The 26219-nt window shown below is 39.1% G+C and overlaps 1 protein-coding gene across 1 annotated transcript in view; it reads left to right on the top strand.

Moving 5' to 3' along the window:
- Positions 1-7846: 7846 nt before the first annotated feature.
- Positions 7847-26219, top strand: part of TRDN (triadin) — a gene marked incomplete at its 5' end in the record, with an annotated part of 237298 nt that continues 218925 nt past the window's right edge. Inside the window, 2 exon segments of the mRNA XM_075145762.1 lie at positions 7847-7911; positions 7913-8023. Of these exon segments, the coding sequence (XP_075001863.1) occupies positions 7847-7911; positions 7913-8023 (176 nt within the window).

Here is a 26219-nt window from a genome sequence, read left to right as displayed (position 1 = left end):
GGAAATGAGAGAGAAAAGAGGCTGTCATTTTATAAATAACTTTTAAAGGAAATCTTTGTGATCAAGTATGTGTGTGCCTGTTTTTGCAATAAAAAGGCAAATCCTTCCACTGACAAGTCATCAAGTGTAGTGGTAGTAGACTTTCTGATCCTCCAAAATACGGTGAAGATTTTAAAATTTGCCAGGAAAGGAATGTAGATTAGACATTGATCTGTGAAGCAGCTGGGCTTTATTGATACAATCTGACCAATGAACTGGCATTTTGGCTGCAGAATGATTTTTCTAGCAGCAGTAGAAAAACACCAGTCTGCTCACATAAAGTATCCTTTTTTCTGCCATTCTTTTGGTATTTCTTTGGTGGATATGGCCAGACAATTTGTTTCTATACTGTGCTGAATTCATGTGGTAGATTTGCTCCCCTTTTTGTTAGGGTATTCCTGAGAATGCTCTCTCTTTGCAAAATTAGTGTACGAGCTTCACAGCAGCCAAAGATTCAATAAGCAAAGGACGTGCATTTTTTCCATTACCAGCTTGCCTTGGCCCATTGGGATCACAAGGGCTCTAATGCTAGATTACCTTAAAAGGGTGGGTGAATTACACAGAAAATTTCAAATTCTGCATTTTTTTTGTCTTTTTCCAAGTCAGAAAGGATAGGAGAAAACTAAGTGTGCCACCCTTATCTTGCATATGCTGGTATATCATGTCCTTTTTGTTTTGCATTTTGGCATTCGTGCTTTCTAAACATACTTTCTCATACAACCAAGTTTGGTTCTTTCATTCTGAATTTAACAGGTACAAAATGCTGGGCTTTCTCTCAGCAGTGATCAGATGTGAGCAGCAGTCATCTGCTGTAACGACGAGTTAAATTTCAATTGCCACTGGAATTCCTCCAGCTTAATGACACTATATTGTGTGGCTGTCAGAAAGCTCAGGCACAGTATTTCCATCACCAGCGGCTCCTTCTGAATAGCCTCAAAATACGTTCTCTTATTCTCTGTGTAACATAAGTATGAACAGTACAAAGAGCAAGGCATATATATTTAATTTTGCCTTACTGGTTGTGAATGCAAAAATAGCAGCTTGATTTGAAAAGAGAACCTTTAAAAACTCTTTCAAGACTAAAGTGTTCATACAAATCACTGTGTTAATTATATATCCTAAAAATTATGCAAATAAGCTTTTTAGTGGTGAATTAATCAATGTTAATCACTTGAAAAATAGCTTTTAAGTGTTTTTTTATAAAAATGTGTCAAAGTATTTAAAATTCTCATGGTGAGCTTACATTTTAATAGTTCTGTTTTATTTCTTTTTAATAGTGACAGACGAATACTCCCTATGTTATTTTGGTGTTGAGCAACAGACACAGTAGGTGATCACAGGTGTAAACTTCTTACACTGGGTTCCAGATTCTTGCAAAGGTTTGTAAAATAATCATTTAGATTTCACATCTTAATGTTTTATTTTAGACGCCTATGGCACAACAGAAATCATCCTAATGGAAATGTAAAAAGTATATCAACTAAGTGAGAGACGTTCAAATGAGGCACTTAATTTCTTCTTTAGAGTTGTGGACATAAATTGCTGTCTAATCTGAAAATACGATAGAAAACAGTTCTCAAGCCCAGGGCATGAGAACGTATTTGGATCAGAACTTTTCATTCATAAATTATTTGACATATCCATATCTGTTTACTGTCCCAAAGGTGTATTTATTTCAAATACCTTCTCTGGTGAGGGTTAGCACAAATCTAGAAAATGAGATGACCAACTCTTGATCCTCACTGTGCCTCCGTCAGCTCTGCTGTAGCAGTAGACCCTGTGCTTTCAAGCACACCTAGACCCAGGAACCACAACACTGTTGCTGTTCAAGCTGGGGCTATACATACTTCTACATCTGGGCCCTTGCTTGAACTCTCGAGTCCCAAATTTTCCAGTATTTTGACTTGATATTTACCTAACCAGAATCCCACACGGCTAGCCAGCCATCACAGCCTCTCCCAGAACACATCCAGAAAGCGCCAGCAGAAATTTTTATGCATCCTCTCAGCCCGGATTTTAACAGCAGACCTGTCACAGATGAGTGATTTATATTGCTTAAAGAATCAAAGGTATTAGCAAAAGTGGTTTTAATATGATGTTGTAAAAGTGCAACTTAACAAAGTTCGATGGCAAGCTTCACAATATTAATTAATGCATGGAAGAAACACACAAAAGAAAATTGAGTTATACTCGAGTTGCAATGATTGACAGAGAGACCGGGGATGCAAAAAGGTAAGTTGAGTCACAAGGTTCAGAGTGGACCCCCTTGCTCTCTAAACTTCTTCTCAGAGAGGAGTCTAGGTGTGGCTAGGTCCAAACCTAGTCTCGGACTTGGTCAACAGTTTATGTCTAAGGGATTATATATGCAAAATTTATGTAATGTTTCATTAACATCAATTCAGCATGCAATCAAAATTACCAAGACAAAATCAAAGTTACCATACTACAAGGTTATGTGCGATATTTGTCGCTTACCAAAGATCTGCCATTGGTTAAAGGTCTCTCTGCCTTGAGAAGCAACCTTGAGAGGTGTCCCAGCTCAATGAGAGATAACGGGCATAGAATCATAGAATCATAGAATCATGGAATCATTAAGGTTGGAAAAGACCTCTAAGATCATTGAGTCCAACCGTCAACCCAAAACCACCATACCCACTACACCATGTCCCTAAGAGCCTCATCTACACGTCTTTTAAATACTTCCAGGGATGCTGACTCAACCACTTCCCTGGGCAGCCTGTTCCAAGGCCTGACCACTCTTTCAGTAAAGAAATTTCTCCTGATGTCCAGCCTAAACCTCCCTTGGTGCAACTTGAGGCCATTTCCTCTCGTCCTATCGCTAGTTACTTGGGAGAAGAGACCAACACCCACCTCGCTACAGCCTCCTTTCAGGTAGTTGTAGAGCGCGATGAGGTCTCCCCTCAGCCTCCTCTTCTCCAGACTAAAGAACCCGAGTTCCCTCAGCCGCTCCTCATAAGACTCCAGACCCTTCACCAGCTTCGTTGCCCTTCTCTGGACACGCTCCACCACCTCCATGTCCTTCTTGTAGTGAGGGGCCCAAAACTGAACACAGTATTCGAGGTGCGGGCTCACTAGTGCCGAGTACAGGGGCACGATCACCTCCCTGCTCCTGCTGGCCACACTATTTCTGATACAGGCCAGGATGCCGTTGGCCTTCTTGGCCACCTGGGCACACTGCCGGCTCACGTTCAGCCGGCTGTCAACCGGTACCCCCAGGTCCTTTTCCTCCGGGCAGTTTTCCAGCCACTCTTCCCCAAGCCTGTAGCGTTGCCTGGGGTTGTTGTGGCCGAAGTGCAGGACCCGGCACTTGGCCTTGTTGAACCTCATACAGTTGGCCTCACCTCATCGATCCAGCCTGTCCAGGTCCCTCTGCAGAGCCTTCCTACCCTCGAGCAGATCAACACTCCCGCCCAACTTGGTGTCATCTGCATGTAGTCACGTTGCCTAGCAGGGAGAGCTCAAAGAAGGCTCCCTTAGGATGTCATATTTATGGGATAAAGTGGTTGGCTTGTAGTCAAATTCCATGCGATGGAAAAGGTACGCATGAGACTCTTTGTACCTACAACTTTCTTTGTTCCTTGATAAATGAGTCTTGGAAAAGCCACCTGCTATTCATGTGTTAATCACATGATCGGCGACCCAAGCTCATATGCATCGATGCTCACTGTGTCACTCTGCTCCTTTGTGGGTTTTCAGAGAACAGATTGGAACTAGAGGAGTTCGTGGCCTGGTTACGGCTCAGGCCTTTGCCTCTTCGGAGCCTGTACCAAACTACCACCAGTTTGGTTAAGGGGTCGAGTGCATCCATCACAAGGCCCAGTCAAAAGCTCTGACTAGATGTTTAGGCAGATTTGGAGCAATGTAACAGTTCCTATCCCCACAGTAACACAATGCTTATGCATTAGCTACATGCAACACATCGGGATCTCACCAAGACCTAAATTATTGGTGTAATATTACTGTGAAAATTGAATCCTTAGAAATTCTCTAGAAATGCATTTGATATATGTGGATGGGGAATGCATTTTCCACACTGAAGTTCATTTTCTTCCTATCAGTGATTATGTTGAGGTAATCTGCTGCCACTGTGTCAGGCTACTAGCTAACACTCTATTGGTGAACTACAGGATTTTGTACAGTATATCTGTAATGGTCCAAGGAAGTGCAAAGCAAACTACTTACAAAGTTTACAAAATTAAACTGAAATCTGACAGCCAATGTCTTGATACTCTCCGTTATGGAAATAAAGTTTCAATTCTGTGGAGTGTACTGCAAGATTATTTTAGAAGTAAATACAAGAAGACAGTAAGGTTTGAAAAGTAACAGATATTACATGTCCTTTTACATTGAAAATACTAAATAATAAAGGACTAGACCTCTAAAACTTGTGTCTACTATTTAGTCATTCATTCATTCACACGTTCCTTCTATAACCTGACTCATATTCTCTGCTATGTTGTACATTTAATGAAAGACAATTAGTGAAGTCACTGCAAAACTTTGAATAACTTAATAAAATGATTGTCCTTTAGTGTGATCATAGCATATACACACTTTCAATTAAATACTTACTTTTGAAACTATTGATTGCATATGCAATGCAAGTATACAAGCAATACAAGTACATAGCCTGCATTCTCTTTTCGAAATTTCCCGCAGTTCTCACTTGCTTTAGCTGAGATCTTTGACACTCTGAAAATTGGGCTCTAATTGATCGAGTTGGGTGAGGAAGAGGTTCTTTGGTGCCAGGACCTCTACTGTAATGCGTGAGCAACAGGTGATAAAAAGCTTCTTCCATCCATGCTGTAGCAGGAAAGGAACTTCTTTCCTTGAAATGTTCTTGTACTTCACGTGTGACTTCTGTCCGATGAACCACTGAGGCAGCTACACTTTTAAAGGGATGCATGGTTTGCTGTGCTGGTGCTGTTCCATTTGGAAGCTGCAGAATGCAGAAACAGTGTCCTTCATGAACTCCTTCAAACAGAATCAGATAATTATCAGAAATAACTTTCATAGCCAAATGTTCTTCATCTGGCGTCAGACACATATCACGGGAGACAGGTACGTTGTGCCATAAATGAAGGAATTAAAATTTGCTTTTCATACTTTTTAATGCCCTTTCACTTTTCCTCCCAGTGATGGTACATTGCTGGTATGCAAGTGAAGACTGTGTTTTATACATACCTGGCCACATTACCACTGCCACAGAAGGGGTTTATTAGCATAAACTATGAGAACCTTTTTTTTTTACTTAGTAGATTGTATTCAGTTCAGTTCCCTGAGTTATTGCATTAGGTACTACTGCTCTTCTTCAGGACTCAGACAAAAATTCAAAAATTTTGTACGATCAATTTCTACTTTCTTGAAAGAAGACATATCACACCAGACTAACTTATCTACGCCACAGTCTTTGGTGGTTAAAATAAATAGTTTATCAGAAATGTTTCTGAAATATTTTTGATCTTTTTATATGAGATTCTGCTCAGGAAGGAAACTCCATACCTTTGTCTGATTCATCCCTGATCAAAAGGAAAAATGTGAAGAAATCTGTAGGTTGGGTTTTACACCTGAAGGTGAAGGAGAGCTGGTAACGTGGCAGAATCCTTCACACTCAGGACTCAGAAATACTGATAAATGCTAGTGACGAAATCCTGACCGCCCAGCAATGACTGACACAGACATTATTTTTGCAGATAACAGTCTTATGGTACATGAAGCATTAGTCACATCTTTTAAATAATTCAAGAGAATATTAATATCCTCCAACTGCCTTGTACTTAAGAGTGACAGGTGTGTTTAAATTAACCTCTCAAAAAACACCCGGACTATTTAAGACATGAATTTACTTCAGGACCAACTGCTTTAAGTGCCTGATCCTCCACTACTTTTGACTCCAATGAACGGGTTGATAGCCCTTGCATGGCCAGACAAGGGAAAAGAGCTTTTGTTCTCTTCCTAATATGCATTGATGGCAGTCTTTTAGGAGGAAAAGAGCTGGAGCAAAATTATTTCCCAGCCCACTTGTGTTAGTATGGAGTGGAAGAACTGGTAACATTACTCTGAATGGTTTAAAAACACCCTTAGAATTTAGTCCGTCAGTAGCATTTGCCGATCACTGTCAGGGCACTACTGTGACAAATGAAGAGTTGGTTTTTAACTAAGAAAAGAAAGGTACTGGTGAGGAGAGTGGGGTAAGAAGGACTCATTTGACAAATGCTATAAAGGAAGCGGGATGGTGTCGTTTTCAGAGCAGGTCTGTCAAGTCAGGTGGCACAGAAGGAAGATTGGGACCATAATCCTGCCTGTGGCATGCACCTCTCACTGCTTGCAGTCTTCTGCCTCTGTGCATAACCTCCCCCAGGACTGCGCAGCACCCAAATTTCTGTCAGGTACCTCTTTGCAGTATATGGGACATAAACATGACTGTGAACATTAGCTCAAATTTGGTGATGTGTGAAAAGTACACGTTCTGATTGGTTGTATTTCCAGTCCTGTGTTTGTGTAGTTTCGATGCTGTCTGGCCTTTGTTGTTACTGCAGCTGAACCAAAGGGTTGCTTTACCCAACTGTCATGCTCTGTTTCTTATTTGTAGAACAGATAACATTTTTTGTTGTTACTCTGAAATGTGGGGAATAGGAGTATTGCTATACCTGCCTTCCATAAAGATGAAGTAAAACTCTAGTGTGCTGGTTCTGACGGGGATAAAGTTAATTTTCTTCATAGTAGCTAGTACGGGGCTACGTTTTGGATTTGTGCTGAAAACAGTGTTGATAACACAGGGATGTTTTTGTTACTGCTGAGCAGTGCTGACACAGAGTCAAGGCCTTTTCTGCTTCTCACCCCACCCCCACCAGCCAGCAGGCTGGGGGTGCACAAGAAGCTGGGAGGGAACACAGCTGGGACAGCTGACCCCAACTGACCAAAGGGATATTCTATACCATATGACGTCATGCTCAGCATGTAAAGCTGGGGGAAGAAGGAGGAAGGGGGGGATGTTCGGAATGACGGTGTTTATCTTCCCAAGTCACTGTTACACGTGACTGGGCCCTGCTTTCCTGGAGATGGCTGAACACCTGCCCGCCAATGGGAAGCAGTGAATGAATGCTTTAGTTTGCTTCGCTTGCACGTGCGGCTTTTTCTTTAGCTATTAAACTGTCTTTATCTCAACCCACGAGTTTTCTCACTTTTACTCTTCTGATTCTCTCTCCCATCCCACTGGGGTGGAGTGAGCGAGTGGCTGGGTGGGGCTTAGTTGCTGGCTGGGGTTAAACCACAACACCTAGCTACCTTCCCTCTCTCAAACAAAAAAAGAACACCACCTCCCCTTCCAATTGTCTGTTACCTAAGCAACAAGAAACATGGCTTTTCCTTGTTCATCATAAGTTAGCATTGTTAGGTGAAGTGGAATCCAAATATCCAGGTTATGTTTGCTTCACAAAACCTTTTGCCAGGCATGAATTTGAGCAAAAGTCTGAACTGTCCAGGTAGCTCAGGAAAGGGGAAGGAACCACAAGTGATCACAGAGGAAAATCTTTAAGGGACCAGGGATATAAAATGGGATTTTATAGCCAAATATCCACTTCAAAAAGTGTCTGTGAATTTAAGATATACAAGTGCAGTTATAATTATTTCCAAGACCCACAAAATGATCTCAAGCACAAACCCTTACATTGGAGGCCAAATCCCCCCAGTGCAGAAAATACTTGTGTCCCAGCCTGGATTGTTTTACAGTGGCACAACGGCTTGACGTGCTGCACTGCTGGATCTGTCTGCATGGCCCCTTCACCCCACAGGGAACAACTGCCAAAAGCTCCTTGGCAACTGCGGTTTGTGCCAGTGGTACCAGAGCTGCACAGTTTCCTCAGGCCCTGGGAATGCAGCCGGGAGCTTCCAAAAGTCCCCAATGTCCTTGCCTTGCCTTCCGAGCTCTGGGGACGCAGCTGAGGATCTTCTACTCTGTGTCTCCGGGGTAATATTTTTATTTTAATTTAAACTGTGAATTTGGAAAAAGAAATTATTTAACTATCCCTTAAGAATCACTGTATTCCTCTGCATTTGATCTATCTGTGTTCTGCTCTTTCAGGGAGACAGGGGGAGGAGTAAGGAAGATGTAGCAATTCTTTTCAGTAAATGCTTTGCAGACAAATATTCTTTATGGTTTGCATTAGGAAGTTGACTTTGGACATATGTTGGAGCTTGGACAGGAATGTCAGGTGATTGACAGTGACAAATGGTGACATACTATTCAAGGAAAATTAGTATATATCCACTATGATGAGTGGTAAAGACATTAATGCTTAAACGTATTTCTCCTTTTAAAAGATCCTTTATTTTTTAGACATACTTTTTTCAGTGCAGTTGTAGCTGTCAGCACTGACAAGGTTGAATTTAGTAATTCATATCTTCCACTTGCACTCTGTAAAGAAGCTAAATTGCCTAATGAAAAAGCTCCGCATTTAGATTTTCTTTTTAAATAGTGATAATAATAATAAAGTGGGTTCTTCATCTGGAATTCTGACTCTGATCTGTCCAAAACTGTGGCTAGAATGAGGGAGAAAGAAAGAGGAAACACAAAGAAAAATTTTAGCTATTGTTGAAACAAATTTTTTTTTTTATAAATCTGGTTTCTGTCATGTACTTTCTTTCTTCTAGCTGATAATTGCCGAAATATTTTGCCTGCTTTGTATTTTTTTCTCCTTTCTTCTGTATCTGTCTCTCTGTATACTTGTGACAAATAACAGACGCCAGTTTTTCTTGAGTATTTTGCATCATAGTTTTGTGTATTGCTGGGTGAGTGACTGACTTTGTGACACAAAAATGGTTAATTCCAGCTGCAGACTTTTGTATTTCAGGAGTCAAAGAATGATTTATCCCATCTGTGGAAACGCGTAACTCAAGCAGGTCCTAATGTCCCAGGGCAAACAGGGACCTGGGAATAACAGAAAACCTGCTGTTAGAAACAGGAGACACACACTGTCTGCAGGATCACTCTTAGAGATGCAACTGTATCACACACACGGGGACATCGAGGACAAAAAGGCCTGCTTAAACTTGCAAGAGAGGACTAGGGTGTATAACCTTGTATTGTTCAAGCCTATTTCCACACTACTGTTGCATTTCCAGACAAATGGTGCTTAGCTTGGAAGTGGTTTTTAATTCACTGTCCCTAGATCCTGAGTGTCTGTTCTCAGAAAAGCTAGAAAAGAGCCAAAATCCAGATGGACCTCTTGAGGTTTTGGCTGGAGTTATTTACAAGGGGAATCCTTTGCTAATGTGACTATGGGAAGTCCAGTCAAGCCTGAGTATCTAAGAACACGTGGTACGTAGCGTAACGTATCAAGCAGAAGAATAAGCCATTAAATGGAAAAGAAGGTGAGATTTCCCCTTGGTTGTGAGGGTCAGGCTGAGCAGATAGTTTCAAGCATCCCAAAAAGCGTTCACATTAGTCAAGATACTTGAGTGTTAGTTTTACCCCATATTTTTTCCCAAGTACTTGGCATGAGACACATATTTTTCTTTGTCTTTTCACATCAGACTTTTGCCCAAAATTGTCTTTCTTTTCATCTATTTTTGGCAGTGTGTTCAACTATGATCATATCTGAAACAATAACAAAAAAAATGCCTGTTTCTATCGAAACTCTTTTTAAGAGTAAGGTCCGAAGACAAACTTGAAAAGTATCAGTGGAAATTTGGAGCTGGGTCTGAAATTTGAAGTTCAGGAACAATTTACTTCTTTTGCTACATATATTTGTGCGATATATTTCTGCGTCCTGTTCTTTCAGCATAGAAACTTGGTTTAAAATAAAATTTTGAAAAAGCAGTCAGTTTTTTTTAAAAAAATTCCTGTTCTCAAGGGAAAAATCACCAGAAGTTAAGTCATCTTGCTTTGAAAGTACATTTTTGACCAGCCAGCACACCAGGCTCATTAGGATATTGGAACAGTTCTGAAGCAATATTTCTGACGGGTAATTCATGTTATGTCAGAGTCAACCCCCATCTCTACCAATTGGTTGGCTACTTTTTATGTTCTGTATACCATCAACCTTGGATGCAGCTTGTCCTGAAGAAAAGGACAATTACAGTGGACTTTTTGTCATTGCTTCTTAAAAAGGGTCTGTTCCAGATATCCCTCCCTATCATGGAGGTTGTCTTATCTGTGAGACAGCTTCTGAGAAATTTCCCAGATGTGAAAGTAAAGCTACAAGGGTGCTAATGAAACAATACTCATTAAGAATAGCAAGAATAAAGTAGAAAAGAAAAAGTGTGTAATATGGAGCTGCTAAAGCTCATCCAAATGCCGTCCACCTTGACATGCTGCAATAGATGCCCTCCCTGAACCTAGCTCACAGTAATACTTGGTACAGGTAGAGCAAAGAACGCTGAAAAAAAGCCACTCTCCTAAACAAGGGGGCTGCTTTAGCCTCCTTTCCCTCCACTGACCATCTACTCAGTCAGCTTGCAAGAAGACCAAGTAGAATACCTTGTAACATCCTTGTTTCCTGGAAGTAGTTTTATAATCAGTGGGCCTTTTTGGATGTTAGAAATGGTTCATTATTCAGTCACGCACCCAGACTGAGGTGACATCAGCAGTTTTGCAGTAAGGTGTCTGATCGGGAGTATTGTCTATGGTAAAGCGGAACACTCAGTATCATAGATATTTTCTTTTGTACCTGCTGAGTTTCTATCATGTAGCTTTGGAGTAATTTCTTTTTATGAAACCTAACCTACCAAATGCCCCTTAATGAGCTCAGAGTGCCAAGGCGATATGACCCCAGTGTGCTTGTCAGCTGTCCCCAGGCAGAGACTGATTCGCATTCAGACCCGTCTGCCTACAGAGACAGGTCGTCTTAACTGTCTGTCAGTTGTTCACATTAAATGTAGGACAGATCTACGACGGGGTTCAACTAACTGTCTTCTACATATTAAAGAAGAAATTGTTTAAAGGTACTATGTATGAGCTCTCTAATTAAAAACTTATGCAGACTGGTTTATGAGAATGTTTAAATATATACCAAGCTTTAACCTAGATCAGATATGATACCTAGGTCTTGTTTAGTTCGGTACTTTGGGTGTACTTTAGTATACCCAAAATAAGTCTATACTCTGGTCATGTCGATTCCAAAAATCTTGCAACTGTTATTCATTAAATATCAATCTCAAATGGAAAACAATTACTTTAGAGTTGTGTAATGGTCCATAGAAGGTCACAACTACATCTCTGACTGATCAGGACTTCAAGGGCATCAAAATATGAATATGTGCTCCTATTCATACTGAAAAACACAGGGTATTACCACTGGGACTGAATGATAATCTCATCTGTAAGTAACAGTGTTCTTAAACAAAAATCAAACAAAAAAAGGAGTGGAAATGTCTATTTCAGTGGAAACCAGCTGATGACTCAAACAAATATTAGTGTTTTTCTTTATATGCACATCAAAGCTCAGTGACAGACATCACTCTAATCCTATATTTGCTTCTGCATATGTCTCTACTATTCACTGGATTCAGTACCATCCACCCTCTCCCTAGCATTATACTTCCATCCTATATTTAGTTCTTATCAGTTGATTACTGGCTGTTTCTCATAACAACGTACTCCCAGGATTCATCAGATATATCAGAGTTAAGGTTAAGTTTCCTTTCCTTGACCCTGCTGTGCTGCTGAGCATGCACTGAGATACAAAGCCCTTTTCTTTTGCTCAGTTTGATTTTGTAGGACTGAACTCTGAGATTTCCTCAGTAATGTGTTAGCAGACAAGCTCAAATATTGTTCTGCATTTTCTTGTTGACTGACGGTTTTACTCAATTCCTCAAACGCTTCCTTGTATCAGTAGGAAAGTCTCTGCTCTCATTACCTAGTAATTCCATGTGATCTATTGTCTTTCCCTATTCCCTTTTTAATAATATCATCAGGGCAACCCAGAACTCAGCTCATAAAGTATTTGTATACTCCTACTTTGATTACATGAACAACACAACTTTTCATCTAAAAGCAGGAGTTTGTATTAGAGTCTGTCAAATAATAAACCTCTGACATTTTCCTAAAATAAAATGTTCAAATAATTGCTTTTCTTTGATTCATCAGTTAGGATTCTCACTGAAATACACATTATCTGAGATCAAGGCACATGGTTACACACAGATATCTGTAGCAGCATATAGTACTTCCTTCTCCCCTCTTCATAAGATTGTTACTTTTTCCCTATCTAGGCAACTATAGAGCAAAGAGAACCTTAATTTTATTTTCTTTAACACAGACTTGTATATCTCAGGATTCTGGTGTGAGGAGGGACACTTAACTTGCTGCTACAACTCCCTCCATCACCACTGAATGTGAGATCTGATCCCAGGACAGTTCATTTACCCTGCAGCCCCTGTGAGAGGGAAGGGAGCACCTATTGCTAACTCAAGCCAAGAGCATTTTTACATTGTGCCTGAGACCTGATGGGAAGAAAATGAGGAGAAATTGTGTGTGTCCAGGTCTGGATATTGCTTGCAAGAACCAAAGTAGTTTTAAATTTTTCAGTTTTGTTATTATTTGAGATATGAACAAGGAGAGAGAAAGGACATTTTGCAAAAGAAGATTTCCTATCAGGTTAGACAGAGAAGGCTCCCACCAAAATGCATTTTGGGTCAGGTTCAATATATAAGCTAGGTCAGGGAATTAATGTTTACTTGATTGGATGAAGAGCTGTATAGATTTTGTGCTGGCCTTCTGCATAATGTGAATTTCATAGATTAGTGTAGAAGAAACTCCTAAACTTGAGCCAGGCACTAAACTTCAGATTTTAACAAAACTTCTAACCAGCCCTAAACAAAATTTTGAGAATTTCCCTTGCTTAGATGCCTAAAGAAGAAATATGATATTCGGTATAATTTTCAGATGGTAATGTTTGTTTTTCAAAACAAATGTACATGCACATACACAGAAGCAGAACTTGGTTTACCTCAGTTCTGTGTATTTTTGCAAAGGCCGTGATTATCTCCAGTAACTATGACCCCCACCTCCCTTGACTTTGCCCCCCTGAAAGGGAGCAACTGTGTAACTTCCAATACAGTTGCCTAGAGCTATACTTGTTGTAAGATGTTTGTGCATATGACAGCTTTAGCCTGCTTCCCAGAATGAATGTTTTGCATAGTACAAGGGATGCAGAGACTACCAAGCAGTTCTCTTTCTGGCCACTGGGCTGATGTGGAAAATTGATTTCCAGTTGGATTCTCTCACTTCCTCTGCTCTTATATTTTGATTTCAGAATATCAGCCCATGATTGAAGGTGACCATAAATAGCAGCAAAGGAAGTAAGGCATGGAGGCAAGAGGGCGGGTGGTAGGAGCTGAAATGGAAACAGTGAGGGACAGACAAACATACACATACAGTTATACAAACAGATAATTGACAATCTCAGGATCTTGCTACATAAAACAAGAAAAAAATTCAGACATGAATATTTTCCCTGGTTCTCTCTTCTTATATATCCAAACTGAGCCTTTATTATTTTATTTCAATTTGAATAGTAATACAAGTGAAAGCAATCCTGACTTTGCAATATTGATTAGCTCAGTGCTTCAGGTATTCAGCTGAGATGATCTCTCTCACATCTCAAGCAAGTAGCATAGCTGTCAAAATACAGATGACCCAAAACACTTAACTGTTCATGTAAAATGGAACTGCTCCAGCAGAAAAGAAAGCAGTAATTAAGAAGCACAAGGGCTTTGCCTTAGTATCACACATCCTAGCACCCTTTACTAACACCAAGCTATTGTGGGCAGCTGTTTTGCTGATGTCAACGTGATTCCACAGAACATTTCAGTATTCATGAAAGAGTATTTTTGAAGGAATAAGGTTTTGTCTAAAATCTTTTCATCAGCCTTAGTGAGGAGGATCTTCTGAAGGAGAGGCTAAAGGAACAGAGGATTAGGAGGATGATCAGAAAAGCAGTGACTACTGAACATCGAGTAATAAAAACTTGTCAGTGTGAAAGATTCGGTCAGTAGAGCTGAAGAAGAAAGGGAATGGAGCACTGATTGTAAGCTTTGGCTAGAACATTTTCAGACATGTGGCAGGTTTGAAGTGTGTTAGAGTGGAGGGAAGAGAAAAATCCTGGTGGTGACTGTAAACTGTTCTGTGAACCTTCACTTCTGCATCTTGTGCCTTGGATAAATAGATTCCTTTCCTTTTACTTTGCCACAGAGCCAGATGCTTATATGTCCTGGGGGAAGATGAGAAGTGCAAATGCCATGTAGTGGAGAGGAGCTGACTACAGGTTCCCTAGTAAGAACTGTTTAAGATCGTTTCTGATTTCATGTGATGATGACATTTATGTAGAGGCATGCTGGCTCGAGGGCACCTTTTTGCTAATATCATTTTCAAGCTCTTGCCCACATACATAATTCCACAGCTGTGAAATTGCAAGCAATGCAATGAAAAGATTGCTCAGCTTTTTAAATCATTAATCTTATTTGAATTGTTAATATTTTTGTTCCTCTAAACAGTTTTAAAATCTACTTGTTTTCGGTTTTATAAAATCTTGTTTAAAATCACAGATTTTTTGAGCTGTTTAATTGTTTCCATGAATCACACCTAGAAAAAATCTGATTTGCGTAATATTTTTGCATATTACCTTCATGCATTTAGACTATATAAACTATTACTATTTACATTTTTAACAATGCTCTGTAATACTTAGGTGAACTTCTCAGGTACGTGTGAGAATTGCAGCAAATTAGAAGAGTACCAAAAAAAACCAAACTGAAGTTGTTACCAATTTCATAGGTTTTCAAGTGGTGTCTTAGTTGGCTCTGAATTGTGACTAAGAATCAAAGTGGAGAAAATCACCTAAATTTACCCTCCCCCGTAGTCTGCGGTAAGCTTCATAGGACCCTCCCCAAACCAAATAAGGCCAGGAAGAATGTGCTAAGCACTGAGTGTGCTAAGAATAAAGTTGAGCTGGGATGGATAAGGTTACTTTGAACTCTATATTTCATGTTTCCTGACATACCCCCCTAAGGAACTGCAATTATGCTAGCGAGGCTGCAGGAGCGTTAAACAGTTCTTTCCCAGTTCTTTTGCTTTTTGCTGCCTTTCCATGCGTTCCTGTCCTGTTTAGAGCTGGGCCTTTTTACTTTTTATTTGTAGTGTGCATAGTTCTTAGGATATTAGAAAAACCATGCTGAAGATTCACTGTGAGGCATGGCTATTTTTGTTAGAAGCTGATACTTTAGACTGAGCTCTAAGTCTTGCCTGTGGAAGGCCTCAGGTTGCTCTGGGCAGGCAGGAGTCTGCAGAGGAAACAGAAAGTTCAGAGGGGCACAAAAGAAGAAGGAACCGAAGTAGAAAAAGCAGAGAACCTCCCTCCTTCTCATTCTGCAGCTCCTTCAAGAGCCAGCAACCCAGGAGTATTATCTAAGCTGCCACAGTAGATCTTGACCTTTTTAACAGAGTAACTCTTACCATCATCATCATGGCCGAGATTACAGCAGAAGGTACGGTAACTATTTTCAAATATAATTAACCAAAAATGATGTGTACTTTGACAGTGCAATTGAGCTAGCATGTCAATATGATTTGTTGCTCTTAGGAAATAGCACTTTCACTCCAGGATCATTTCATTTTGTTTGTTGGATTGCTTTCTACTTTTCTTTCCTGTTTTTTCTTTTTTCTTTTTCACTCCTGTAGCCTGAGTTTCTACCACTTACTGAAGCTAGATCTCTGTACACCTCTAAAAATAGCGTTAGTCTCATTTGCAGAACCAACACTGCTTAGGCAGCTCCATTAGAGTGATACAAGAAGGGGAGTTTCTGAATATCAGGTGGTTCCACCCTCAAGCCTTTGCTCAGGTAAAGCTTTGGTAGTCCCTTATAATCGGAGATTTGCCAGAATCAGAATAGCTTAGTTTGGTGGCCCTGATTTTTCCATAAGGGGCACAGAGTATTTGTGAACTGTACATGAAGTTACTGAAGGGTAAAAGCTATCAACTCTGCAATCCTTATTCAGGTAAACTTCCAACAGAGCCAGAGAAAGTTGTGCTGAAATAAGTATGCCAGATCTAAGCCTGCAAGAACGAAAAGCAATTGTATTAACCGATACATACATATTCCAAAATATGAATATTTCATGTACTTTAATATTTCCTGACCATTCGTATTTAAATAACATTTTAGATGCATAACAATATTTTATCAACTGCAGTCAGACAGGGGATATATTTAAAATGCAACATTCTTTAAATTTAATATTGAATATTTTAGTTGAATTTCATTCCAACCTTTTTTTTCCAGTGTGGGTTACTTCACTGTATATCCAAATTTAATAATAACACTACCAAAAAAAAATGCTTTTAAACAGTCTTCTGAAAGTTATTTTTATTTTACTTGTCAAGGTTATGTGGTGTTTCAGTGTATGAAAGGTGTACTTTTCATCTTCCATTTTTCATTGTTAATATTTATAAGAGGATCTGCATTAAGCCCTATTAGAGAGTGAGCCCGTTGACTTCTAAACGATTGATGTTAGGACTATGTCAAATTGTACAATCCTTGCCTGATGTCTGGTTAGCCACAGCAAGGAGACGATGTACGTATGATTTTTTAATCAGCTGTTGGATGGATCTATAATTTGCTCCTGGCAGCAAATATTGCCAAAACAGGTGACTCAGCCTGACAGCCCTAACCAAATGTTAGCACTAGTTTATTTGGATATTCTTAACCAGGTTTGTTGGAAACATTGGTTATTTTGTAACTGCTCTCAGCGAAATCTGTGAAATTATATTCGTCTTCCAAAATGCGTGCATTAATGTCGTCAGTGTCAGAGGAGCAGTATGGAAGTAGCTCTTGCAAGCTTCTCCAAGTGAAACCACCCCAAAATTAGCAAGATTTTTAGTCCAAAATTAATAGCAAAAATAGAATACCCTTCAATCAGTCTGGAAGTGACTTTTCAGACATTTAGCTTACTAAAGAAAGAAAATGAAACACCCTAAAATAAAATAAAAATAAAACAGAGAGTCTGAAAATGTTTTTATATTGCTTTTATAGTATTTTTACAGGTGTTCCTTAGCTGTAATATTGTGTGTCTGTCTTCCATATTTTTTCTGTGCAAAGCAATAGACTTCAGGTGATAAGGGGCATCAGCTCCACAGTAACCTGACCGTTAGCATGACAGGTAAATAAGCCATATAATTAGTTTAGTTTTGTTTAGTTTAGTTTTGTTTTGTTTTCTTATAGTTGGAATGGACCTATGTTGATTGGTTGATTTTTAAACTCTGGATCCACAAGATGGAAATTTTATTTATGGCAGAAAACTAAGAATTCAGCCTGAGGCTAATGTTTCACTGCAGTTTATTTTCCTCTGGGGCTACTGCTGGCATTCACAAGGCAGTCTGAAAGTTCAGGTCTAAACTTCAGCAACATATACTTTGGATAAATAAAAAACAATTAAAATCCCTCTTGCTTCACACAATTCCTTTTTGATTTTATTTTGTTTCATACTACATCCCAGTCCATGATTTACTGGGGTCTTCGTGACTTTATTAGGATTGAAGTACTTGCTCCTTGTGGTAGGTATTCTTAATTCTATTTTACACTGTCAGCAACACATCAGCTAGACTGTCGGGCTCCTTGCCTTTTGGGGTACCACGCTGACACATCAGAGAGCACAGCACAACATGACACGGGCTTCAACACTGCCATGGCCAGTGTGGCCGCTAGTTTAGAGAGATGCTCCAGCCCTGGCAGAGAGATACTGTTGGTGCACATCTCAAGGTATCTTTTTCCGACAGCCCGTGTCAATACCATGATCTATCCAGAGCCAGATGCACAGGGCCGATGGGGTGCTCTTCCAGGTCAACATCACGGTAATGACAATGAAACTAAGTAGCTTAAAAATGTAGCCACCAAACAATGACCCTGACCTGTCTATTTGCATTGCAAGCTACATGTGCTGCCTATTCATTTCTGCAGCTACAAATTGTTAGTTGTGGAAATACTGGTGAAGTGTACCCAGTGAAAGACAAAAGGAGATCTCTGAAGACAGCAGTTTATAAATGTCCTTAGAAAGTTGACAGGACCTAAGTCTCCTGCTGGCAAATATTTAGGAGAAGATTCCAAAGGATTATCTTCATATTATTACATGTAATATCCTGCAACCACAGAAATGTACTATTAAAATTTGGAAGTCTTTAAAACCGTATACAAAAATAAACTCAGTACAGATACTAAGTACTCTGTCTTTGCAACACTCTCAGGATCTTTTATTATTATTGTTGTTATTGTTGTTGTTATTATTATTATTATTGTTATTATTACATTTCAGCTGTTACTGGGTATTCTGTAATGGCCAGGGACTTTACTGTGATCCACCTAAGAGCTTGTCTAGAAAGCCACAGGTATCTAACTATGCTACTCTACTGTGTTTATGAACACGGGGATTGGACTGGACTCAATGGCAGATGTAGTTAGAGCTGCCACCACTGAAATATGAATGCAAAAAGCCTGGCACCTCTGAGAAACGGCGTCTACCAATGTACAGCTTAATCTGTATGTGCACAATAGCTCCAGCAGCAGCCCTATGGTTGGTCCTTTCTAGTCCAATCTACTGCAGGTCACAGTGCAAGGTTGATGGCTGTCCCCTGGCACTTTATCCTCCCACGCAGGGAAGAATGAACAGAGACTCAGCTCTGCCTGCTGCAACGCACCAGAGACTCTGCGCTGATCTAATCCGGGGAGGTGAGGAGAGGAGAAAGACAAGGTTTCTTGTGCCAGCTGTTTGTCTGCCACAACTTATTTCCCCAACGGAGCAAGAGAGAAGCAGGAGTCAAACAGAAATGTGACAATGAGTCACAATTTGGTCCCTATTTTGCTGCTGAGAGCTGTGCAACTGCACATTTCCTCTGTCTTGGAGCAGGCTGCAAGGAGACAGGCTAGCCCCGAGGCCACACACAGCTTGTCAGCGACAAAATCGAAATTAGCTTCTGGATTTCAGCCCTTTTCTCAGGCTATTTGATAACCACGAAAAGTTTTAAGATGTAAACCATTTCAAAAGGCAGATTTAAAAAGATCTGTATGCTTGAAGATTAATATACGTGAAACTGATAATGTATGAGAAATAACACACAAGAGCCAGAGGGTAAAATCATAATGACTTCACGAGTGTGATGGCCAGAAGCTACCAGCAGTGTCCGGTTGGCAAAAAGTTTAGCGAAATCACACTACAGGCAAGAAGGAGATAGCTACTTCTCATGGTAATTCATGAGTTGCTGCTAGAGGTGCTAGTTGTGCCGACTGCAAAAGGGGCCTAGATGAATAAATTAGATTAGATGATTCATTTTGGTAGCTAAAAGCATGTGAGGTGTTTCCTAGCCTTCAGTTAGACTGCTGTTTAAGCATTGAGTTAGGAGGTTTCTATAGAATTTATTTGCAATATGCAAATTTGCAAAATGAAAAGATGTCATCTTTTTCTGGCTTTCAGTGTTGACGAGGAAGCAGATATAGTATACCTTTTGCAACGGGGTAAGGAAAATACAACAATCTGGGCAATGATTTTTTGAAGGAATCAGTCTGCTCTTGTTCAGAAGTACCAGGTAAAGTCAACAGCCTAATAATCCGGAGAGACAAAAAGTCAGAAAAACTAGGACTGCCTGTAAAAAAGTAAGTCTTTGGGGGGAACAGAAGCTCCAAATTCTCACTGAAATTCCTTAAAACTTGGATTCCCCTGTGCCTGTGGGCCTGGACAACTGAGCTAGTTAGTTTGGCTGCAGCCTGGGTGCTTTCTTGTCGCCTATTGAGGCAAGCAAGCACAAGGCCAAATTTGTTAGCTTAGGTTTTAGATTTAAGAATTTGTAGGCAATGTTACTCACAGCTGGTACGGTATCTATGCGTGTTCAGCTGGTAGAGAGAAACTCTAACGTATGGTTACCTTAGGTAGCCCCTTAGAAAGTCAGCTAGCTATGGACAGCAGGAAGCCTTAAAACCTATAAACCAGAGGTCTAAGCTAATGCATCATGTTGCTAGTCCATGACAGGCTAAAAGCGTGAGTGTGCACTTAACTCGTGTTTACTTGTGTGCAAACAGCTGGACTATAGGTCTGACATTTAGTCACTTTTTTTAAAAGAACCTTGTGCTCATAAGTATTTGGAACGTATTTTAAGGTTACTTATATAATAAGAAATATGTTTAAAAACCTAGTAGCATTTTCAAGTTATTAGGGTGATCAGTTCCCACTGATTTCAAAATTCAGTCTGTGCAACTACTTAGATTCTCAAAAGTCCCAATCTACACCTTCAGGTACCTACTCCTTGAAAAAAATCGAGTCTATAAATGTTTTGAGTACTTTTACCCATTGCCTACAATGTAAACACTGAGTAAGAAGTGGATTCATGTTGCTTTTACTGCTCTGCTCTGGAAAGCAGAAACTAGTTTAGTTTAAAACACGTTTCATAATGCAGGTCTGCCTTCAGTCCAGGACGCACTGATGATGGAGAAACCAGAGTTGCCCTCTTTGAGGCAGGGCAGCTGCTTACAGAAATGGCAAGCTTTCCTTTTCTTTCTGATGCTGGTATTCCCTGGTTTCTGTTCTGTTTGAGCAGATTGAACTAGTGGACAGTGCTCATTTTACCAGCTTAAACCACATTTAAAGCAGTAGAGGGTGGATTGCTTTAAATCAAAATGATTGAAAAACCTTTTAAATCACCAATTTTAATCATCATTTAAATCAGCAAACAAGAAACGTGGATTTCAAAACAGCAATTTTAATCTTTTTTGCATATGTCATCTATCATTCTTTTCCCCAAAAGAATAGAAGAGAGACACTGATTCCTGTTGGTTGATTACTAATATGGTGACTGAATACAGCCTTTCTCACTAAATTTGTGCCTTTTACTCTTAGAGAGAAAGATAACCTAAATGTCTATCTATTAACTCTATAGTTCAGGAGCCATTTATCCAGATTCTCAGTCTTTACATGGTGGTTTTTTATGATAGAGAATGGTAAATGGTGCATTTCTGTTTTACTAGATAATGATTTCATTTTTACTTGTGATTTCTGTCAAGCTTCATTAGGATGGAAATTGGAATTCAATTAAAATGGTACAAACCCAGCATTTTCAAATTGTTTATTTGTGTACTGTAAATGTACTGGATACATAGGAAAAGTCAATTTTAAATAGAATCTGTTTTGATAAGCTAAGTGATTTATTAAACAAATGTAATACTATTTGTAATTTAGTTTCTGGCCACTGCATCCTGCAAGAATATATAACTGATAGAGCTCATTTTCTTTCATGTAATGTTTATTCAAAGGTTAGAGAAAGAAAACATATTTTCTACTTGTTAAAAAAAATCCTAGCTACTTCTTGACATAGAATAAGACAATAATTGAGTTCAAATAGTAAAATAAATTGAAATTAAGAACACATTCTTGCATTTGCAAACAGGTTATACTCTCAAAAAAAGGCTAGCTTAATTTGACTCCGTCTGCTTAGCCGGTGATTTCTAACACCTCAGAGATTTCTTTAACTTTCTTCACAATTGTAATGGTTTGATCATAGCTTTTTGTTTAAATAAAAGTAATTTCAATAGATAGTAGTGTAAAAGCATAGTCCTTAACACAGGTTTTCTTAATTTCATATTTAATTTTTAAAAGCATTTAAAGAAAACTTCAATTCATCATTCAAAAAGCACCAGCCTTCCCCCAGTGCAGCATCATTTGAAGGAGAATTATTAAAGAATAATATTGAAATGTCTTCAGTGTTTCTTCAGCAGATGTATAGATAGGTGTAAAACAGCAACAATGTTTTTTTCTACAGCGCTTTCACACTAATTTAAAACCAGTTCAAAGGTATGGTCAAAGAGAACTTCACAGAGAAGTGCAGGCTTAATATCCTTACTGCTTTACATTGGCAGATGAGACTGGTAACAGGGAACATGAAGTAGATAAGCAGATCTGAACTGTAAAGTCACTGGATCTACAGACTTAAACCTATGGACAACTAGCTATACTTCTTATATATATGATCCCACTGTCACATTCTCTTGTCAGCTTTAAACATTTCCACTGGAAATTATGATTGCTTCATATTTTAGTCTTAGCCCTGTGTCTTCATATAAATCTTGCTTTGGTGCGTTGGAACATGACCATTCAGACTTAGATCCCTGAGTGGGAATGTGTTTAAGCGGTATGCGGTCAAAAGGGACCAGCAAGATTTAGCTTCTAGTTTTATTCCTAATATGTGCCTACAGCACAGTTGATTTATGCAAGTAAGTCTATTTCAGGAATTATGAAGCAAGTACACGGCTACCAAATATTTGATGAACGGTAGAGATAGCGACACCAATAGGTAGCAGCAGAGATACCAGATGACACTGCCAACATGTCTTGTCCTGTCCCACATTCTATCCTTCTCTTCATAACCTCTGATACTTTTTTTGCTCTGTAATAGTTTTCCTTTTTCTCTTTCTCTTCTCCTCCCTCTTCCAAGAGCTGATAGATAATACTGCAGGTAATATGCAGGAGATGTAACTCTGGTCCCTTCTCTAAATGCAAAACAAGCTAATAAAACTGATCATGTAAGGTAGAGGAGGCTAAACAGAAAAGCTGTGGAAGATGATACTGATTATTTTTTTTCATCCCAAACTCTTATATGCTAACCTATGTTACAATTTCAGTCAAATCAGTTGCTCAAAATCATGGTCAGTGCCCTTAGAAATCAGAATGAAAAAGCTGTGGCTTTAAGTCCTGAATAAGCCTCACTTGAGCCCTGTGGTTGATTTGGGCTTTTTTTAGAATCAGTCCTACAGCACAGTATGAACTTGTCTCTGGCCTAAATGTTCCGCTTGGTGCCATGTGAAGGCATTTACCATAAGAAAGGAAAATATAAAATACCAGGCACAGAAAAACTTTCTTAGTAGAGAAGTCTCTTCTTTCTATCTTCAAAGATAGTTTTAAAAAATCTTTTACAAATATGTAATAAGTAAAGACCTGCTACTCCCTGTACATGCTTATGTTCTCACAACTTCAAAAGTATTTCTGTACCTTTGCCTGGAGTCAAATTGTCAAAGGCACAATGAATCTAAGCCTTTGTAGCCTCCTTTGGTATGTAAATGAACTCAATTTTTTCCTATATCCCATTATGTAGATTTAAGTTGTGGTTCTCTATGCATGTCAGGAAGGCTAAATCTTCGCTAAGAGGTTATTCACAATTGACACAATTACCATAAATATAGTTTTCTGGTAACCATTTTACTGTTTTTAGAGGCATAATTTAATACATCTATTCAAATGTTAAGATCCTCATTTTGCTTTGACCTTTTCCTCCTATAACAGGTAGGACCTTGATTTTGGCTTCAGGTCTATCTATGTAACTCCTGCTGAAGTCAACTGAATTGGTACATGAGCATACCTGATGCAGGATACAACTTAACATCCCAAAGAGGTGATATCACATGTATATGATACAGTTCAGGCTATATACGTTTCACAGTTTTATAACCCCAATATTTAAACTGTAATCTAAAATAAATATAGTATAATTTCAATTGCTTTTCTTTTTTTAAGGAAAAACTTCAAACCCTCTTCGTCCTAGAGATTTTGTTGCACCACCATTCATGACAGGATTAAAAAATGTGAGCATTTCAGAAGGAGATATCCAAAGTTAGACTCACCCTTTTAAATATTTACTGTTGTTTTGGTTTGGCTTAGTTTTTTACCAAGAGTATTTTTATAACACTATAGCAAAAGATCCATGATAGAGGTCGAATGTGACCCCAGTCTGCCTGGAACAACTACACGACTAGATGGCTGACTACATCCTATCGCTTGGAGCAGAACCACTACATACTCTGCTCTTAATTTATGTAAGAACCTGTAAAGTCGATGAAGGTGTTATTTTGGTAGTAGAGAGTGAATTCTCAGGATACAAGGTTTTCTCCTGCTTCAAAAAAGGAAGGGCTCAAAAAGGTTTTTTTTCTTTTCATTTTTTTTAATCTGTAAATATATTTGATAAAGTTAGTAAGAGGTATCTCTACTCAGAACTAAATACAAGCATTTTTTTTTCAAAGCAAGGGTAGCCCTATTATCAGACTCCCAAGCAGAATTAATCCATGTGAGATACATTTATCCTAAACTGCATCTCTTGTTCTAGACATTGTAATTTTGTATTGATTACATAAAAGCCACCTGAAATGCTCTGGAGAATGTAATGCTCTATTCTCCTGTTAGTAAACCAGATGAAGTGATGAATTTCCTTATCAGTAACAGCCAAAACTCTTCTTTCCCAACCTACTCTCTCTCCTTCTTCCCCTTCCAGAAACAAGTGCATCAGGGCCCTCTGCCCAGAGACACACCTCCATGCTTATTCCCTGCATTTATCACAAGTGAGAAATCCATAGATTTTGTAATACAACTTTATTATATCTTGCCTGCAAGTTGCTATTGAACCAGAGGTTTCCAGTGATTTGTTGTTGTTTTCTTTTAGTGATTTATACAGAGCTCATGTAAGAAAGATCACAAGGGAAACTTCACTACGTGGCTGTTATTCTGGAAAGAAGGGACCTTAGTAACTTCAGAAATCATGGAGAAAACAGCTACAAATATGTGAAAATGCAATTTCAGGAAAGGCTTTTTGCTTTGCAAGGTTAGCTACAAATATTGATGAGGCTTCAGCACACACTTAAAATTAAATGTGAATTAAATGTGCACATGCAGATATTAGTGTATTGGGGTGGGGGGGCAATGTGCAATTTTGCCTGCGTTAATGAATTAAGATAATTTCAACTATACAGGCAAAACAATGATGAGAGCTAGTTTTTTGTCTTAAAAACTAATTAGCAGGAAGTTTCTTTTAAAATATATTTGCTATTGTTTCATTTGTTGCCCAGTCTAGGCTAATGCATTACACACTGTGAAGTGCTAAAGGCAGTTTCACAAAGGAGATACAAATGACTAAGTTAGTTTTACGACATGGTTGCTATCCACTCTTCAGTGTGTCATGCTAAGAGTAGAAAACCAGAAATAGTATGGCATCTGCAGAGGCTGCCAGAACTATAAAGTAGCATTGGATCTATTTTATTTTTTATTATTATTATTTACTGTGGTGATGCCTAGAGGTCAGGACTGCATTGGACTAATCACTTTACACTACACTACGCTAGACTACTACCTAATCTCTACACTAGAATCTTACCATAATTTTAACTTTTAAAGATTCTTCCATTTCCTTAATATTTTAGATAATACTAACTCTTGGTAATATTTTTAAGCTTTAATGTTCTAGAAAAGTAAATATTAAACTATGCAACCCTCCAAAAGTGAACACTGAAATTCTTGGGAGTATTTCTAGTGCTTACCAGCTCTATTTGAGTATATAAATCACGTTACTTTTTCTGCTTGCTGACTGGGTATTTTTACATCGGTAACCCAAACAAGAAGAAAAGAGATTACTCCACTCTCCACTCTGCTGGTGACAGCCAGATCTGGTGGGCTTCAGGACCTAGGAGCTTCCTCACTGCCCCCTGCCAGAGCCATTTGCAATGGGACGCCTCTCCTCCCAGTGCTAGATGGCTGCGGTGGTCCCACATCCCCAAGTGCAAGAAGGGGGGCGGCTGAGCCCATTCTCCCCATAGGCACACACCTCTCCAACCCACCTTTGTTCCTCCCTTTTCCAACCTTCAGTTCTCCCCGTAATCATCCCATCTATTAGATTCTTAGATTCTCAAATCACCGCTACTCCAAGCAGGACAGGCAACAACAGCACTTCTCTGTTCTTGTACTTACAGTGATTTTGAGTCTATTCTTGAGCCTCAGAAATCTTCATGTTCCAAAAGAATTTTTCACCATAGCAGAAACTGGTCTTTAAATAAATGTTTGTCTTTAATGAGTTTTAACAATAAGGCTTCAGACCCTGGAATGTAGGTGCTTAAATTTAAAACTAGACAAGTATCTTTGCAGGCCTAAGGCCCAAGATTTCTTTCATAACGTGACCTTTCCTTAGATATTGCAAACATTATGTAAAACTTCAACTAACCCATGTCCATTCTTCTCTCTGTGGCCCTGAGCCACTCTAAGAGATGTTGAATGCAACATAATGTTTATTTACAAACATCATCAAGTTGTAACCATTCATTCCCTGTATCTGCAGAGTCAGCCACTCTCCCCTTTATTCTTTCATTAA

The sequence above is a fragment of the Calonectris borealis genome, chromosome 3 (assembly GCF_964195595.1).
Source record: "Calonectris borealis chromosome 3, bCalBor7.hap1.2, whole genome shotgun sequence".
Classification (NCBI taxonomy): Eukaryota; Metazoa; Chordata; class Aves; order Procellariiformes; family Procellariidae; genus Calonectris; species Calonectris borealis.
Note: the sequence above shows the minus strand (reverse complement) of the source record. Positions and strands in the feature narration are given on the sequence as shown.